Source organism: Daucus carota, chromosome 9 (assembly GCF_001625215.2).
Source record: "Daucus carota subsp. sativus chromosome 9, DH1 v3.0, whole genome shotgun sequence".
In the NCBI taxonomy this organism is placed as follows: Eukaryota; Viridiplantae; Streptophyta; class Magnoliopsida; order Apiales; family Apiaceae; genus Daucus; species Daucus carota.
The window spans coordinates 38761656-38781930 of NC_030389.2; the positions used below are offsets into that span (position 1 = coordinate 38761656).

The window sequence follows — 20275 nt, forward strand, 5'->3', positions numbered from 1 at the left end:
ATTGTATGGATTGAATTTTATATGATAATATTAAGGAGAACCACTTTAGTTGGAGAACAAAGCATTACAAGGGTTCCAAAACATATACTAAACAAAGACATGGGACACATCATTTTAAAATTATTATTATGTTGAAAACAACACTTTCAAGGCCAAATGTGAGTGAAATAAAATAACCATAAATCATTGATTTTTATAGCTCAATCTCTACTTTGGTGTACATTGACCTATAGATGGTCTACTATATCCATGGATCATATTAGCGACTCCCTTAATGAAACACTTGGTTAGTATTTTTGATTTATAACATATTAGATCCACAATCTCGAGATATTCTTTCAGTAAGCAATTTGACTTAGTTGTCTTGTGAACCCAAGCATATGTATAAGGAAACGAGAGATGTATAAACTAAAAAAGAACCACATGTAAAAGATTTAAGGAGGAGTTATGGATTGAGTTTTCAAAATAAGTACTACACGAGGACAATGCCAAACTTCCTTAGACAATAAGTTTTATGTTAGAAACAATAATTTTACTAATTTTTGAGGCCAAACATGACTTAAAGAATTAAATGATTGATTTTTCGAGCTTAATTGGTACTTCATCAGGGATTAGCTTCCACATAACTACACTGATGGCTCGTATTCACCTATCTTAGTATCTTATTTCTACACATGATATTTAGAAGCATTTGTTTTGGCTTAATAACCACTACAGTGGTGCAGAGAAATGATGAATTTTGTCGGGGAAATTAATATCACGTTACTGACGGGAAATATATCTCTTAGGTATCTCCATGTTATTTAGAACAATATATCAGTGTAAGAATGCATCCCTCGGATTTGTATGCTCCTTTCTGCTATAGAGATTCTAGCATCTAAGGTTTTAATCCTAGCTGGTTCCCTTCTTCTAAACAAACATAGGCTTCCTGCTATCTGTTAAACAAATATGAGCTCTATTATGCATTGTTATTCTTAAACTAAAATTACTGATGGAGCATGACTTATTTGTTTTGTTTCACAAGAATATCACACTGTTGATCCTCAATCTGTAATAGAGCATATGTGTGACAATATGTGAAAGATTCAGAGAGAAGAAAAGACACGGGCTGACAAGAAGATTCCGAAAGATGGAGGAGAATACAAATATATGGTGTTAGCAGTGAAGTTTGCTACCCTTTTTATGTTTTTGAACCGTGAACTTGTAACTATGCAGGTGTTTGTAGTGAACTTTGCTATCCTTTGTATGTTTTTTACGACGAATTTCACAACTCTTTTGTTTATGAATGTTTAATATAAGCTGCAACTTAATTATGGTTTTGTAAGTGTAGTTGCATTAGTTTCATTTTCAATACATATGGTATTGCAGAGGATATTAGTCTATGTCTGAAGTATGTAATTTATGACTAAGTTTATCTGTCACAAGGTTTGTATTATTATTTTAGTACGAAATAAATTTATGTTTTTTTTTTCATTTTTAATTGTAAATTTCTAACGGACCTATTTGTCAGATGTTCAATTTATTATTATAATAAGTAATAGTGGGTCCCACATTACCTTCCAACAAAACTGTAACTTCCTACGCAATTCAGAAATTTTGATTACACACAGAATATAGGCTAAAATGGCCGTCAGAAATGCTTGAATTTGGTGTACTGTATAGAAGAAGGCTCAATGCACTTGTTGGCTATTATTTTGGTATGATATTCTAAAGGATACAAGGAGCTCTCGTTTGTACCATAAAAAAATCCATACCAACTCTTGAGCATTGTACTTCGAAAACGCTTGTTGTCAATAGCGGTGGCAGACAAGTGTGGTGATTATTATGAGTTGCAGATTTCGAGGTAGAAAGTAGGGACTTGTAACGTATGTGATGTGATTTTTTGTATTAACTTGTACTCCCTCTGTTTTGAAATATTAGTGGTTTGACCAAAATAGATAATTTTGTGATTGGAATGTATTGATGACAATCGAAAACGCTTGTTGTCAATAGCGGTGACAAACAAGTGTGGTAATCATTATGAGTTGCAGATTTCGAGGTAGAAATTAGGGACTTGTAAAGTAGGTGGCGTGATTTTTTGTATTAACTTGTACTCCCTCTGTTTTGAAATACAAGTCGTTTGACAAAAATAGATAATTTTTTCGGAATGTATTGATGACAATTGAAAACGCTTGTTGTCAATAGCGGTGGTAGACAAGTGTGGTAATTATTATGAGTTGCAGATTTCGAGGTAGAAAGGAGGGACTTGTAAAGTGGGTGACGTGATTTTTTGTATTAACTTGTACTCCCTCTGCTTTGAAATATAAGTCGTTTGACAAAAATAGATAATTTTGTCGGAATGTATTGATGACAATCGAAAACGCTTGTTGTCAATAGCGGTGGCAGACAAGTGTGGTAATTATTATGAGTTGCAGATTTCGATGTAGAAAGTAGGGACTTGTAAAGTAGGTGACCTGATTTTTTGTATTAACTTGAACTCTCTCTGTTTTGAAATATAATGCTACATTCAAAGTAGAACACTCGTAAAAAGGAATCCTCATAAAACACCATATTTCATTATGTTTGATAAAATTGCCTAGAAGCACATTCATGTGTGTAGAAGGAAATTATATTTGTAAAGAACAATTTTGAATATGTTGAATGATTAGATGCAAAGACATTTATAGCAAAAAAGATTTGGATATTCACTTGAGAGAAAATTCTACAAAATTTGTGTGATTGATGGGCAAAAAATGATGGAAGTAAACTTTAGATCAAGACTATTTAAGGAACTCGTGATTTAAATTTAAATTTAATGAATTTATTTTATGATTTCATCTACAATATAGGCAATTTACAATTTACATTATTGGTTAACATGACTAATAATCGACTTTAATATTATTAAAATAATACTTAATCTTTTAAATTACATATTTATGTACTAAAACTTAGTAATTTTCCTAATGAGTTGATCGTGCTGGATTTATGACAAAAATAGATAATTTTGTCGGAATGTATTGATGACATCGAAAACGTTTGTTGTCAATTGCGGTGGCAGAAAAGTGTGGTAATTATTATGAGTTGCAGATTTCGAGGTAGAAAGTACGGACTTGTAACGTATGTGGCGTGGTTTTTTGTATTAACTTATACTCCCCCTGTTTTGAAATATAAGTCCTTTGACAAAAATAGATAATTTTGTGATTGGAATGTATTGATGACAATCGAAAACGCTTGTTGTCAATAGCGGTGGCAGAAAAGTGTGGTAATTTTAATGAGTTGCAGATTTCGAGATAGAAAGTAGGGACTTGTAAAGTAGGTGACATGATTTTTTGTATTAACTTGTACTCCCTCTGTTTTGAAATATAAGTCATTCGAGAAAAATATATAATTTTGTCGGAATGTATTGATGACAATCGAAAACGCTTGTTGTCAATAGCGGTGTGGCAGACAAGTGTGGTAATTAATTATTATGAGTTGCAGATTTCGAGGTAGAAAATAGGGACTTGTAAAGTAGGTGGCCTGATTTTTTTATATTAACTTGAACTCCTTCTGTTTTGAAATATAATGCTACAATCAAAGTAGAACACTCGTAAAAAGGAATCCTCATAAAACACCTTATTTCATTATGCTTGATAAAATTGCCTGGAAGCACATTCATGTGTGTAGAAGCAAATTATATTTGTAAAGAACAATTTTGAATATGTTGAAAAATTAGATGCAAAGACATTTATAGCAAAAAAGATTTGGATATTCACTTGAGGGAAAATTATACAAAATTTGTGTGATTGATGGGCAAAAAATGATGGAAAGTAAACTTTAGATCAAGACTATTTAAGGAAGTCGTGATTTAAATTTAAATTTAATGAATTTATTTTATGATTTTATCTACAATATAGGCAATCAATATACTTATATAACGGAGGAGCGAGGGACGTGTAGGTGGCGCCTCTCACATCGCTCCGTTCTAATTTTTTAATTTTCTGGAATTTTTGGAAGAAAAATATCAAAAATTAGAACTACCTTTTTTAGTTTCGGATATATTAGAAGCAAGTTTTAGAATCTGATTTTGTTTCAGATTATTTATGAAATATAGTAACTTGAAAGTTTTAATCTGATTTTGTTTCCATATAAAGGAGAAGCGAGGGGCGTGTAGGTGGCGCCTCTCACGACGCTCCGTTCTATTTTTTAATTTTCTTGAATTTTCGGATGAAAAATATCAAAAATTAGACCTACTTTTTTTAGTTTTGGATATATTAGAAGCAAATTTTAGAATCTGATTTTATTTTAGATTATTTATGGAATATAGCAGCTTAAAAGTTTTGATCTGATTTTGTTTCAGATTATTTAATTATGGGAAAGAGTAGCACACAAGTCTCTCTGCACCTATAAATACAGGGTTTTGGATCATCTAAACACAACCTAATCTCCCTCAATACCACAACCCTACCTCTCTCTCGTGATAGTTCTTTTACTCGATTTCTAACTCGGTGGTGCCGTTCTTCTGCAACGATAAGTGAAGGTTGTTTATACGGTATTTAAAAATAATAAAAGTTGTTGCAAGCAAAGGTAGTTATAGACCGCTATGTGGAGGTCGACAAATCCAAACACGGGAGAAGAATATAGTCTTGACATGATTTTGATGGATGATATCAATAAATTAACTATTAGTGATGTATGTTTGTTGGTTATTCTTTTAGAGTATAATATCTGTTTTGTTCATCGGACATGGTTGTTGTTGTTAATTTGCATGATTTAATTTGTATACAAGAAAATATTATTCATATATTATCTGTTTACTCCGTTCAAGCAACTTTTAAGTGAAGGCTGTTTATACAGTATTACAAAATAAAAGTTGTTACATGCAAGGGTAGTATAAACCGCTATGGCGCTATCTCACGGATTTAAGTTAGATGTTTTTGTGCACAATCAATCCAAAAAAATTGGAGTAAAGTGACAATGTAAGAACATGATTACTTATAACAAAAACACAAATAAAATTAAGATTCGTCGTGCTTTAAATTGTTGATCACGTGTAGAAATTTATTTTCATTTTTTCACCATAAATTATAGTCCAATTTTACAATTTTATATATTAGTATTGGTATTTCATCAAGATTTTATAATATAAAATTTATTTTATCCTATAAATATTAATTTTTAATCATTAATATACTTTTTATTGACAACCACAAAATTATTGCATTCTACAAATATTGATATTGAATTATTAATATAAGTTTTATAGGCCGCCGCAACGCACGGTTTCTCAACTAGTTTACAATATACATTGTTGGTTAACATGACTAATAATCGACTTTAATATTATTAAAATAATACTTAAGGTTTTGAATTATTTATTTATGTACTAAAACTTAATAATTTTCCTAATGAGTTGATCGTGCTGGATTTATGAAAAAAATAGATAATTTTGTCGGAATGTATTGATGACATCGAAAACGCTTGTTGTCAATTGCAGTGGCAGACAAGAGTGGTAATTATTATGAGTTGTAGATTTCGAGGTAGAAAGTAGGGACTTGTAACGTATGTGACGTGATTTTTTGTATTAACTTGTACTCCCTCTGTTTTGAAATATAAGTCGTTTGACAAAAATAGATAATTTTGTGATTGGAATGTATTGATGACAATCGAAAACACTTGTTGTCAATAGCGGTGGCAGACAAGTGTGGTAATTATTATGAGTTGCAGATTTCGAGGTAGAAAGTAGGGACTTGTAAAGTAGGTGACGTGATTTTTTGTATTAACTTGTACTTCCTCTGTTTTGAAATATAAGTCGTTTGACAAAAATAAATAATTTTGTCAGAATGTATTGATGACAATCGAAAACACTTGTTGTCAATAGCGGTGGCAGACAAGTGTGGTAATTATTATGAGTTGCAGATTTCGAGGTAGAAAGTAGGGACTTGTAAAGTAGGTTACCTGATTTTTTGTATTAATTTGAACTCCCTCTGTTTTGAAATATAAGTCGTTTGAAGAAAATAGATAATTTTGTGATCGGAATGTACTAATGACAATCGAAAACGCTTGTTGTCCATAGCGGTAGCAGACAAGTGTGGTAATTATTATGAGTTGCAGATTTCAAGGTAGAAAGTAGTGACTTGTAAATTAGCTGACGTGATTTTTTGTATTAATTAACTCGTACTCCCTCTGTTTTGAAATATAAATCGTTTGACTTTTTGTCACACACTTTTAACTCTTTTGACCGCATAGTTAAAATCTTTTTAAGTATTTTAATTTAATTATATGCACTTTTATGTTGTACTCTTCGATATATCATCTCTCATCCCCTCTCTCTCAACTTTGAACTTGAGCTTGTTTATAGCAAAGGTACTCTCACTTATATCCACTTATAATAATACATGTATTATAGTTGCTCGTCCTCATGTTCTGCCCATTTCACTTATATCCACTCATGTTGTTTTTCTTGACTAATTTAAATACTGTTTTTACATATATTTGTGTGTTTGTGTGTACATGTGATATATACATGTAATATATGATTATGTAAAACACTTTTATGCTGGTTGTTTTGGTGAAATCTAAAGTGTTTAATTTGACAAGATCACATTGGGATATTTCAAGGTATGTAGAACACTCTTTCATCGAATTTATTTTGTGTTTCTGTTTTTGTTTGTATGTATATTTTTATGTTCTTTCTTGATTATGATTACGCTTCAATTTTGGGTTTTTACGGTATGAATTGAGTTAGTTTCCATGTTGATGAATGGATCCAGGCGAATATCAGAAGACCTCTTTTTGGAATGCTACCACAATATTAACTAAATAATATAAATGAGTCGATATACTTGCGAAAGGTTGTTGTTTGGTTTGGGGAAAACTCATTTCGGATTTGATGCGGTTCATAAAAAAAATCTATCTTGGACACATTTTTTAGGATCGATTTAATTATAAACCGGCCGAACATAATTATGGTAGAGTCCGGCTTGATAGTTGCAAAACAAATTCAATTAATATGATAGTGAATAAGTCCGTGAAGTAGTTCGGGACTCGTGAACACATGCGGGATATACGGGTGCGTTAGTTGTTCATAACCAAATTTGATAGGCTCAACATATGTAAAATTATTAGAATATATAATGTACTCATAATAAATTCTTAGTAATTAAATATATTGATTGAAATATCTTATATGTTATACTAGATGATATAATTACTTATTAAATTGGTTTAGTACACAGTTTCTATTTACTAAATTATAAAAAAATATAACATATTATACTTAATATACTTAGTTGTATAATATAATGATTATACACAATTATGTAATAAGCTCATGGGTTATTCGTAAGTAAGCTCGTGAGCACAAGTCCACGAGCAATTTATTTGTGGGCACAAATTCACAATAAGCTAGTGATGTTCATGAGCACACACTTGTGAAACATGTCACAAGTTGTTCGTGAATGGTTCATGAACAACACTTTTTCTTAATGAGCCAAACTCAAAAAAAAAAATTTGCTTGATTTAAACTTAAGATTGAGTTAGAGTTTGATACTTTTTTGATAAATGATACATGATCATTCTAGAGTTCAGCTCGAGTTTGCTCATCCATTCTATTTAGAATAGTATACCGCGTGATGATGATCAGTTACGTATAGATGTTAAACATCACAATTTATTGCATTTAACAGAATGTAATGCCCAATTTAAATAAATGAATGACCACTTTAAAAAGGAGTTTAATGAGTGACAACACTAATACTGTGACGGCAATGGCTTGAATTTAAAGTGGTTCATACCATTATATATTTTATGTTAAATCCCTTTTTAATATAATTTTCAGTAGGCAAGTATTTTGACAAACGATAACTGTAATTTAAATTTGCGAATATTTATACACCATGTAGTCCATTTTCGATATAGCTAGTGGCCGGTTGGTAAGTATTTTTGCAAATGTTAATTGCATTTATTTTTTCAAATATTTAAATGATAACATACATGCCTCCTTGAATTCTCGTCTTCTTATAAGTAAGGAGAAAAAGAGAGTAATATTGCTATATCCTGTATCATCTTAGAATTTGCTATATTTAAATGATAACCTGCATAGGCATCTAAATTTGGGCTCGGTTGGTAAGAAATACATGACATTGAATTGATATCCTGTATCATCTTAGGTTAAGTACATAATATTGTATATTGCTTCTGCATAATGTAACAGTCAGCAATACTTTTGTCAGATGGTGTCAGCTGAACTAAATCAGAATGGGGATATTAGTGAGAACCTATCTCCTGAGCAGTTGCTTTCTGTAGATTCCTCTGATGCACATGGTGTCTTCGGGGAACCAAAAGTGCTTCCCCGTGTTGGTGATGACTACCAGGCTGAAATTCCTGCTGTTATCACTGGACCTGAGTATGATAGCTATATGAAGAAGCTGGATGATGCTGAAAAGAACGATCACGTTCCCTTTAATTTTCAGCAGGGATTGCCGGTCCCAGTCAAGTGGACCACAAATATTAACAAAGAGAATATGAGAGATGCAAAGCAAGGATTTTATACTCAATCAAATAATGCACCTTCGCTATTTGGAAGCGTCAGAGAGACAAACGATCAATACCAAGGGTCCTCTTATTCTTTGGTTCCTGAGGTTTGTGGTGATTCTTGGAATGATATTGAAGAAGCAAGTTTTCTTCTAGGTTTATATATCTTTAAGAAGAACTTTGTGCTGTTGGAAAGGTTTATCGGAACTAAAAAGATGGGGGATATATTGTTATATTACTACTCAAAATTTTATAGGTCCTCTGATTACAATAGATGGTCAACATCCCGCAAAGGGAAAAGTAAAAAGTGTGTATCTGGCAAATCGCTATTTAGTGATTTGAGGCGACAGGAAATACTATCTCGTCTGCTTTCCCAGGTGTCCGAGGAATGCCAGAAAGCACTAATGAAGGTAACCCATCAACCAGAATCTCTGTTTTCTTATTAGAAGTTGTCTGGTTTTAAGATGTAAATAGTCATACATTTATATTATCCTGCAACTGATGGGCATATAAATCATGCAAAAGTTTTCCTTACAAAACTATTTAAGTTCAATTACAGAAAAATTAAGCTGATGATTTTCTGGTACCTATTTCATCGTAACATTTATTCCTGCTCAAGTAGAACCAAATATGTTGTGTTTAACATATTCAAGAGTTCGTGCACGGACTGCAGATACTCCAGGAATTTTATTTTGTATTTTATATAAGCAACACCAGTCCAAATTCCTCTAAAGCATTTCTGTGTTTTGCTACTCGACTTTCACATAGGTACATTATAATCTAAGTCAAAAAATTTATGTAACCTAAGGGAATAAAGCTAGATTATTGGAGTTTGAAGATGAAAACACTTTTTCAGTCTCAAGATTTGTGGGATTTAGTGGAAAATGGGTATGATGAATCAGCAAATTTAACAAATGCTCAGAAGGAGGCCTTGAAGGAGACTAAGAAGAAAGATGCGAAGGCCCTTTTCTTTATTCAACAAGCTATATCAGACAGCCTGTTTCCCAGAATTATGAGGGTTACAACGGCGAAAGAAGCTTGGGAAGTTTTGCAAGAAGAATTTCAAGGAAACTCCAAGGTAAGATCTATTAAGCTACAATCCCTCAGGAGAGATTTTGAGAACTTGAAGATGAATGAGTCTGAAAGTTTGAAAGATAATTATTCAAAAATAAATGAAATTGTAAATCAAATGGCTTTGTACGGTGAAATGGTTACTGATAAGAAAATTGTAGAAAAAATTCTGATTAGCTTGACTGATAAGTATGATGCTATGGTGTCCATTATTGAAGAAACAAAAGATCTTACCACATTGAAATCTGGTGAGTTGATGGCATCTTTACAGTCCCATGAACAAAGATTGATGAGGCACTCTGAGAAGTCCATAGAAAGCGCTCTGCAATGTAAGCTCAACTTAAACAAAAAGGAGTCACCATCTCAGAGTTATAGTGGAGTATCATCGAGAGGTGGCAGGTTTAACAGAGGCAGAGGAAGAGGACAAAGAGGAAGAGGAAAAAGTAATTTTGAAAGGTTTTCAGGTGATTCAAGTCACATAAACAAGTGTGAGATCTGCAAACAAAGTAGCCATACTGAGAAGGATTGCTGGTTTAAAGGAAAGCCTCAATGTCATCATTGTAAAAAATTTGGACATTTGCAAAAAGATTGCAGGTTCAGAAATCAGCAACAAGCAAATGTATCTGGAGAAAAAGAAGATGATTATGCAGTCTTCTATGCAAATTGTCAAGTCGCAAATGAGAACAATAGCATTGCTTGGTTACTGGACAGTGGGTGTAGCAATCACATGACCGGAGACAACACAATATTTACAAAGATTGATGAAAGCATTACTACTCAAGTGAAACTAGGAAATGGCATCTTAGTTCAAGCAAAAGGCAAAGGTACGATCCGCATTCAAACAAAAGATGGCATACGATACATTCATGATGTTCTATTAGTCCCTGACTTAGATCAGAATCTACTTAGTGTTGGTCAGCTCATAGAAAACGGGTATGCCGCTTATTTTGAGGATGGTTCTTGCACAATTTATGACAAAAGGGAAGGCAAAAAATTTGTTGCAAAGATACAAATGAAAAGTGGCAGAAGTTTTCAGCTAATGTTCAATTATGATACGGATTTGGCATTAAAAGCAAATATAAAAGATCAGTCCTTGCTTTGGCATAAAAGGCTTGGACACATGCATTTTCAAGGGATGAAGACACTGAAAAGTATGGTGTATGGGCTGCCTCAAGTTAAAGATAACAATGGAGTGTGTGAAGGTTGTGCCCTGGGAAAGCACCAAAGAAATTCTTTTCCAAAAGGAGGATCATGGAGAGCTAAGGGATTACTGGAGCTCGTGCATACTGATGTGTGTGGGCCGATGAGGACTCCTTCACTTGCTAAAAACAGGTACTTTGTTTTATTCATTGATGATTATTGAAGAATGACGTGGGTTTATTTTATGAAATATAAGTCTGAGGTCTTTAGCATCTTTAAAAGATTCAAGAATTATGTAGAAAAACAAAGTGGATGTTACATAAAAGCCTTGAGAAGTGATAGGGGTAAAGAATATACCTCTAGAGAATTTGATAAATTTTGTGAAGATGAAGGCATTAATAGACAACTCACGGTTAGTTACACTCCTCAACAAAATGGAGTTTCAGAAAGAAAAAATCAAACCGTAGTGAATATGGCCAAATTAATGTTGAAGGAGAAAGGGTTGCCTAATTCTTTTTGGGCTGAAGCCATTCATACTGCAGTGTACTTAATTAATAGGAGTCCAACTATGGCAGTTCAAAATATGACTCCATTAGAAGCATGGTGCAGAAAGAAACCTTCAGTGAGCCATTTAAAGATATTTTGTTGCATCTGCTATGCGCATATTCCGAAAGAAAAAAGACATAAACTAGAAGACACAAGTGAAAAATGCATTCTTCTTGGTTACAGCTCAAAATCAAAAGGATACAGGTTGTATAGTTTAAAGAACAGATCGATAATCATAAGTAGAGATGTGTTATTTGATGAAGGAGCTAGCTGGAATTGGGAGAAAGAAGCATGTCAAAATCAAACTATTAGTTTTGAATTAGAAGCTCAAAATGGTGACAAAAATGATGATCAGCCATCACCTGCATCATCACCGGCTGATCCATCATCGCCTACTGATCCATCATCACCTTCAAGTGATAGTGCAGGATCGTCAAGTTCAGGAAGTACTCCACTGAAAATGAGGTCTCTTGCTGATATCTATGAGTCATGTAATTTTTGCATGATTGAACCGACGAGTTTCGAGGAGGCAATTAAAGAAGATGTCTGGAAGAAAGCAATGGAAGAGGAAATTCACATGATTGAAAAAAATGATACATGGCAACTTGTTGAAAGACCAAAAAATAAAGAAGTTGTGGGGGTCAAGTGGATTTATAGAATAAAGCACAAGTCAGATGGTTCTTGGTTAAAAAATAAAGCACGTCTAGTGGCCAAAGGATATTCACAACATAAAGGAGTTGATTATTTCGAGACTTTTGCACCAGTGGCTCGAAAAGACACAATTTGAACCCTCATTGCTCTTGCAGCTCAAAAAGGATGGCCATTATATCAACTTGACGTAAAATCAGCCTTCTTGAATGGAGAGTTAGAAGAGGAAATTTATGTAGAGCAGCCAGATGGTTTTGTGATTACAGGACAAGAAGGAAAAGTTTACAAATTGAAAAAGGCGTTGTACGGGTTAAAGCAGGCACCTCGTCAATGGTATATCAATATAGACAACTACTTCCTACAGAATGGATTCATCAAAAGTAAGAGTGAGCCAACTCTTTATGTGAAGAAGCAAGGTATGTCAATTCTTATTGTTGCAATTTATGTCGATGATCTGATTCTTTACTAGTAGTGATGAGCAAATGATAAATCAGTTTAAAAAGGATATGATGAAGAAGTATGAAATGAGTGATATGGGACTGCTGCATCATTTTCTTGGGATTGAGATCCACCAACAAAGTGATGGAGTGTTTATTTGTCAGCACAAATACACTGAAATAATGTTAAAAAAGTTTAATATGTATGGATGCAAAGCAATGGCAACACCTCTTGCTGCAAATGAAAAATTGATGAAAGATGATGACGGAAGAAAAGTGGACAGAACCTTGTACAGAAGCATTGTTGGAACTTTAATGTATCTTACGGCAACTAGGCCGGATATAATGTTTGCTTCTAGTTTGTTGTCCAGATATATGCAAGATCCTAGTGAGTTTCATCTTGGAGCAGCCAAACGAGTTCTTCGTTACTTAAAAGGAACCTTGGCATATGGAATCAAATATTATAGAGGAGAAGAGCTAAAACTAATTGGTTTTTGTGACAGCGACTGGGCAGGTTCAAGAGATGACATGAAGAGCACAACTGGCTTTGTGTTTTCATTTGATTCAGGAGCATTTTCATGGCAATCCAAGATTCAGTTGCACAATCATCCGCAGAAGCCGAATACGTAGCTGCTGCTCTGGCAACATCACAAGCTACTTGGTTGAAAAGAATTCTGGAAGATGTTGATGAAGGTCAAAGAAATGCAACAGAGATACTATGTGACAATAAGTCGGCCATATCTATGGCAAAGAATCCTATCTACAATAGCCGGACAAGGCACATTGCTGTGAAACATCATTTCATTCGTGAGAAGATTGAGGAAAATGAGATAAAATTAGTCTACTGCAAGTCAGAGGAGTAGGTGGCTGATATATTCACAAAAGCATTACCAAAAGAAAAGTTTCAGAAGCTGCGTAATTTGCTGGGTGTTCAGGAACAACACATTAGGAGGGAGTGTTAAAGTAATGTGTTTTTAAGAAAAGATGTATTTATTTAATAACTATATATATATCTACTTTAATATCCAGGAAGAGGAAACAATTCATATTCCCCTGATTGTTATGCAACTCCAACAGACAATATTGTAATATTTATAAGGCTGTTATCAAATGAAAGAATATGCACTTTCAGTTCCTTCTTTTCTCTTATGCTATCCATGTTATAGTTAACAGTTTTTTCTAGTTCTTGTGGTTCACCCATCTTTATTTTGATCATTTTAAAGTTAAACCATTCACATTGATAAACAGAGCATCAGAAATTTCTTTGATTTAGCACCGCGATTAGTCGAACTCGAGTCTCCCGAGGACCTGGCTCTGATACCAGGTTTACCAGTATCATATTCTAACAGTCTTGCACACTCTTACTGAGAAAATAACTACATGTCGAGAAATCAGGAAAGTTTACCGAGAAGTCTCATGAAACATCATACCACAAAGTTCACTTGTTAGTCAATACATGTAGCAAAGTCTTTATGTCAACGTCTAAACATGTATTGGGAAGTGTCTTGTATCAAAGTCGACAAGTTATGTAGAGAAGTATAACACAGTGAATTCGAAAAACAATATTGAGAAGTCTCATCTCATATAGTGAACTCAAAGTGTGTTGAACCCTTTTTGTTACTAGAACTTGGGTTCGTTAAGAATTAACTGTTCGAGTTGGGTTTGAGGCAGTCAAGTATTTCATGAAAATTCAATTTTTTCTTAAAAATTAAATTAAATCTAAAAAAGTAAAGTATTTCTTGAAGATCCAATTATAGAAATGCTTGCATATGATCATTTTAATGATGCTACAAATATTTCAAGAAATAAAAAATATATTTCATGTGACATTTTAATAGCCAACTGCTATTACTTCAAACATGTTTGTATCCTTTAATATTTTATTTTAATTTCAAAATAATTCTTGATGATCCAACTGTACGGATGCTAATATCTACATATTTTAATGATGCTACAAAAATATCAAAAAATAAATTAAATATTTGATGTGAAATTTTAATAAAATTACTACTAATTCAAACAAGTATGCCCCGGGTTGAGGTTATATTATTTATCAAATTATATCTAGAGAATTTAATCGTAAAGATTTTATAATCTACTTATTTTAATGATGTTAGGATTATTATATCAAAAATGACGTAAAAATTATATATCAATATATGTATTTTGTTACACATCAAAAGTTGAATATTCATATATATTCTATTTTGACATGCCAAGTCGAGCTCAAGATCACGAATACTAATAACACTTAAACTCGAGTTTTTGAGCGAACAAATTTCTTAATATTCGAACTCGACCTCAGTAATAAATTGAGTCGAGTAGAGTTTAAATTAGTCGAGTCAGAGCCGAGTTTATATGACCGCATTATTGCCAAGTCCACTTTCCCGAGTTATATATGACCGCATTATTGCCAAGTCCATCAGTTCCACTTTCCCGAGTTATATATGACGGCATTATTGCCAAATCCATCCGATCTTGATCATGATGTCTCAGTTAGCACAGAATTCTACTTCCGCCTTCTCTTCACTGTCAAATCTCCATCTACCAGGGCTTCAAGAGCTCTTGCAGTTGGTAGTTTATTCCTGGTACTTTGTCTCCTAGAGTTCATGTAAATAGGCTGCTCTGGAGCACTCTTATCTGCAGAGGTTTGAAGTGCACAGCAAGCATCCTGTTGGGTGCTCGTGATATCATCTTGCATGTTTGCTAAATTTGTCATCATGAACATGCCAGATTGAGAATTTTCTTGATCATAAGAATCTTCATCTTGAGAAGCTCTAGTAGTGCTCCCACAAGGGTTTCCTTTTGGGGAACTGGTAAATGGCCGCCTATTTTGGGATGAGCCCACTTGAGAAAATGCTTTGCTGTTTGGGTCAAGAACATCTGAGCAGCCACCATGAACAAGATATCCAAATCTCGGAACCAATGGAAATGTGCTCCTGTCGGAACCTGTGTCCTCATTAGTACAAGCAGTTGTAGTCCTGTGACTTTCCCTGACTGAAAGTGAAGTATCAAGATTATCTCTCTTCAGCTTTTGGCTCAACTGAATATCTACTAGTTCTGGAGCCTGCTTGTCGTCGTACAACTTCTTTTGCTTTTCTGCTTTCGTTATGGTTTCTGGACCATCAATCCGAACAAGTTGGTTTGAACTACTTGTTTGCTGATCCACCGACACGTTTTGGATGCAATTGGATTTAATAGTTGAGACAAAAGAAGTATCCTCCTCACTGTGTCGGGAAACAATTATCATTTCTGATGGCAAAGTTTTCAATTTTTTGGATTTGACAGATTTTTTATTATCGAGGCTTGTATGAGGCAAAGAAAAACGACGCTTCTTAGGCAAATTTTGCTGCTCCTTGGTCTCCTCAATCAACCCCTTCTCTTCCTTCTTCTCCCCTTCATCATAAGTGTCAAGCTGAAGAAGCTCTGGTTCAGAACCAACCTTACTCAAGACATCTTTAAAAGATTCAAAATAGTGGTTTCCTTTAACTAATTTTCTTGAAAACTTCTCAACACAAGGAGAAAGAAAGACCAGAGAAGCTTTGTTTTTTGGCTGTTCTGAGTGCCATCCTCTTGCCAGCAAACGGGGCCAGACGGCTTCCCAAAACAAATCACTAGACTGAACTTTGGTTAAACGACAACGTCCAGTTCGAATCTTCACAATCTCAGCATGTTCAAGATTGGAACATGCTTCACCAACAGGTATCCGCACAGGCCTACGGACCATGCTTGTTAGATCTCGGTTTCCTTTTCCAATGGCAACTGAATTAACAAAGGTTTCTAACCCAACAATAGATTTTATAGAGAACACATATTCGGTTAGCGACATGTCCTTCTCTGCATATTTTTCAGTCACCTGCCAATTGAGCACAAAAGCAGAGAAATGAGAGCAGATAATTTCACTGACAGAAAATGAACAGAGAAGTTCCCCTATATATGTCAGGCAGTGAAAATCATTAATTAAGACACGAACTTCACTCACATAAAATAGCCACTAACCATTAACTCGATCCACCAATCAATAATGGTGAAATCCAAAACATGTATAGGGATCTTAATTAAAAATCACAGATATTTTTTAGAGTAAAAAATCAAGTTATAAACTTCCCTGACCAGAACATAAAGTGTTGAGTGATATGTACTATCCGTGCACAAACTCTGGTCGAATATTAAATAGACGATCTTACCTGCTGCAGAATCCTGCATTGTGTATTTGTTTTTTAAGTTGACTGGGTAGTGTGAGCATTATAAATATTCCTACAACTAAAATTTTCTACTCGGAAAAAAGAGAGTATAGTTAATAAATTACCTCCCTCAGCAGTTTCTGCCTTTCCTTGGAGACCTGAGGACTCAGACGAGATAATAGTTCCTGATGCCTGAAACCTTTGAATAACCATGTGCCATATGCACGCTTCCCTTTTCTGCCTTCACCACACGTTGACCATGTATTAAATCCAGAGGACTTATAAAACGCTGTGTAGTAGAAAAACAATAATTCTCCCATTTTTTTACTTCCAACAAATTCCTTCAGCTCAACAAACTTCTTCTTAAAGAGGTACAAGCCAAGGAGAAAGCTTGCCTCTTCTGTATCATTCCATAAATCACGGCAGACCCCAGGAACCAAAACGTAACATGGATCTGTTGAAAGCGAGTCAGTTGATTGCGCAGAAAAGTCCAGCCTTTCATCTTTCTTTTTCTCTGAGACAGTGCTGATATCTCTGATCAATGTGACTGGTACTGGTAATCCCACAAAAAAATCAAAGGGCACATGATCTTCGTTTTCTGTGTCAACCGGCCTGTTCAGATAGCTACTGTACTCAGGTCCTGTTATAAGGTCTGGAATTTGAGCCTGGAATTCTCTACCAACACGAGGAAGCAATACCATCTGATAAAAAATGTCGATCAATATTACAAAATGATGAAATTCAATATTACTAAACCTTATAATATGAGGAGGAGCTAATATAAGGGGATTAAGCTACTGTATGTAGAGTTTATTTCATACGAATGAGTGCAAATTAATATATAAAGATGCCTCTAATTAAATAGAAGTAAGAAATATATTGTACCAACAAAAGAGTAAACATAAACACTGATCTACTAAAGCATTGAGAAAAGCATAAAAAGCAATGTTGGTTCTGCATAATAGTTATAACATCTTCAACAAATAATAATTTAATAGTTATTCTCACTTGAGAACATATGTTCAATTTTAAAATTTAAACAGACAGGAACACGGGTTTGAGAAGAAAAATGATTTGATCTTCCAAATTGTTTGAATAAGTATAATACCTGCTGTATATGTTTTAGCATAGTGAATACCGTACAATTCAGTTACGAGAAGACAAGGTCTCAAGAAGGTAGCTAGACATGCATGACTATATACACATGAATTTTAATAGTATCAACTTAATTTTATATGAACTTCATTCCAAGAACTGTGTGTTTTAATCTTCATTCCAATAAAAGGTGGCCATTTTTAATATATCTTGCACAACTCAAAGATTATGTTACATAACATATAAGATCCCCAAATTCTTTTCCCTGGCAATTTAGTTTCATTGTCATTTTAACAGATTGAAGATCAAAGATGAAGGAGTCCTGCCAAAACATGTAATAAACTGGACGGAGGAGTACATCATTCAACAAGCATTTTTATGTTAAAACTAACACTTTCAAGGCCAAACATGAATAGCATATGTTAAAAAATAAATAATAAATATAAACTTGCTCCAGTGTTAATCTGTTCATGTCCAGCAGTTTAGATATGATAAGTCATTGTAAGCGATAATCCTAGAAAGTGTTATGTATGTTCTCGAATTATATAAAGAGCCTTTATAAGGTGCTCCAGTGTGTAATTTAGTAGCCAGCAATAACAGATATATATACACCAATTCCCAGTCACATATTTAAGCCTACTTCATATTAGAGTATTGTATTTATTGTTATCACACCCCGACGGCGCCTGGGGCCTCGGACGGTTCCCACGACGGCAGTTTACTCTTGATAAAACACACACGCGTGCGCACGTGCGTGCGTTTGCATCGGTGTGTTGGGGCGCCGGCGCCTTGGTGCGCCGTCGGGGTCCCGGGGCCTCGGGATGGGTGCCGACGGTTCCCACGACATGCGGGCCCATGGTGTTAGGGTTATTTTCAATATTTTGGGCACGTTTAGCCTTGTTGACGGCTATTCTGCAGAGCTGACGCATGTTCGGCCAAACGATGTTTGTCGATGATTTTCAAACAAAACTTGGGTTTATTTTCTAAAGACAAAAGATGAAGTTTTTGGAGCATCTAAAATTTTTAAATCTTTGGTTGAGAGAGAAAGTGGATGCTTTATTAAATCTCTAAGAAGTGATGGAGGTGAAGAGTTTACCCGTAAAGAATTTAGTCAGTTTTGCTAGGAAAATAGAATAAGGCTTCTACTCACTGTTCCATGATCTTCACAACATAACGGAGTTGTGGAACGAAAAAATAGGACCATTTTAAATATGGTTCGAAGTATGCTTAAAAGTAAAAGCATGCCGATATATGGAATTCTGGGCTGAACCGGTAGAATGTGTATATTTATCAAACCTATGTGCCTGAAGAGTGTACATGGTTTGGCATGAACAAGCATGGAGAGGGGAAAAACCTGATGTTTCTCACTTGTGTGAATTTGGGAGCATATCACTTCACTACAACAAAAACTGCATCAGACAACGGTTTTTGCCCGTTGTCTGAAAGCACGGAAAACCGTGGTCTATCGAGACGCCGTCTGATATGCATATCAGACAACGGACGCACCGTTGTTTGAGATTGAGCAATACAACAGTTTACATTTAATAAAGTGTTGTGCGACACCCAGAAACAACAACGGGATTCTTAAAAGGAAATGTTGTTGTAAACGACTCATAACAACAGTCATTTTCCAAATTCGTGTTGTTAATAAGACTTGCAACAACGGTTTCATTAGTTAGCTACACTTGTTAGTAAGAAGATCGGACAACGATATTTGAAATAGAGATGCTTGTTATTTCCTCTCTTACACAACGGGTTTAGAACACCAGCCTACTTGTGTAAGGCATGTTCAAACAATATTCTCATTGGATATGTACCTGGTACAAAGGGCTACAAGTTTTATAATCCTTCTACCGGAAAACTTGTAATCAATAGAGATTCTCATTTTGATGAAAAAAAATCATGGATTTGGGAGGTGCCTGAAAATGAGGTGTACATCATCTTTCCTCGTCAAGAAGAAGAAACATCGCAAAATAAAGATGATATCACACCACCAGATCATTCTCCTATCTCACAATCAGATCACGATTCTGAAGGACCACTTCGAGTGAGCAATCGAGGTACAGTGGGTCTACAAACTAAAGAAAAATGCAGCTGGAGAAGTTGAAAAATTCAAAGCACGTCTTGTTGCAAAGGGATATAGTCAAAAACATGGCATTCACTATGACAAGGTTTTTGGCCCCGGCATTCATTACTTTGGCAGGTCGATATATGTGGGTTTCAGATGGATGTAAAGTCTGCGTTTCTGAACCGTTATTTGGAGGAAGAAGTTTACATTAGACAACAGCAAGGATTTGTTGTTAAAGGTCATGAAGATAAAGTGCTGAAGTTAAAAAAGGCCCTTTACGGGTTAAAGCAAGCGCCTAAAGCGTGGTACAATAGAATTGATAAATATTTTCGATATCATGGATTTATTAGGTGTTCGAATGAACATGCACTCTATGTCAAAAATGATTCAAACAGAGGGTTTATGCTTGTATGTTTACACGTAGATGACTTGATTTTCACCGGGTACATTAAAATGTTTAATGAATTTAAGAAAGAAATGGCTCAAAAATTTGACATGACTGATCTAGGTCTAGGATTGATGTCATATTATCTGGAAATGGAAGTAAAACAAAGTGAAGATAAAGTTTTTATTTCTCCGAAAGCTTATGC

General features: G+C 34.5%; 1 protein-coding gene across 1 annotated transcript; it reads right to left on the reverse strand.

Moving 5' to 3' along the window:
- Positions 1-14847: 14847 nt before the first annotated feature.
- LOC108201604 (uncharacterized) lies at positions 14848-17223 on the reverse strand. The gene is made up of 2 exons (XM_017369892.2): positions 16648-17223; positions 14848-16194 (listed from the first exon to the last, which is right to left on the reverse strand). Exons 1-2 carry the CDS (start codon positions 17221-17223, stop codon positions 14848-14850), a joined length of 1923 nt encoding a protein of 640 aa, XP_017225381.2.
- Positions 17224-20275: the final 3052 nt, after the last annotated feature.

Excerpts from the sequence above, each read along its gene's own strand:
- LOC108201604 (XM_017369892.2), bottom strand. The coding sequence starts at position 17,223 with ATGGTATTGCTTCCTCGTGTTGGTAGAGAATTCCAGGCTCAAATTCCA. Across the intron at positions 16,195-16,647 it reads GGCAGAAACTGCTGAGGGAG|GTGACTGAAAAATATGCAGA; the intron begins GTAATTTATTAA and ends CTCAATTGGCAG.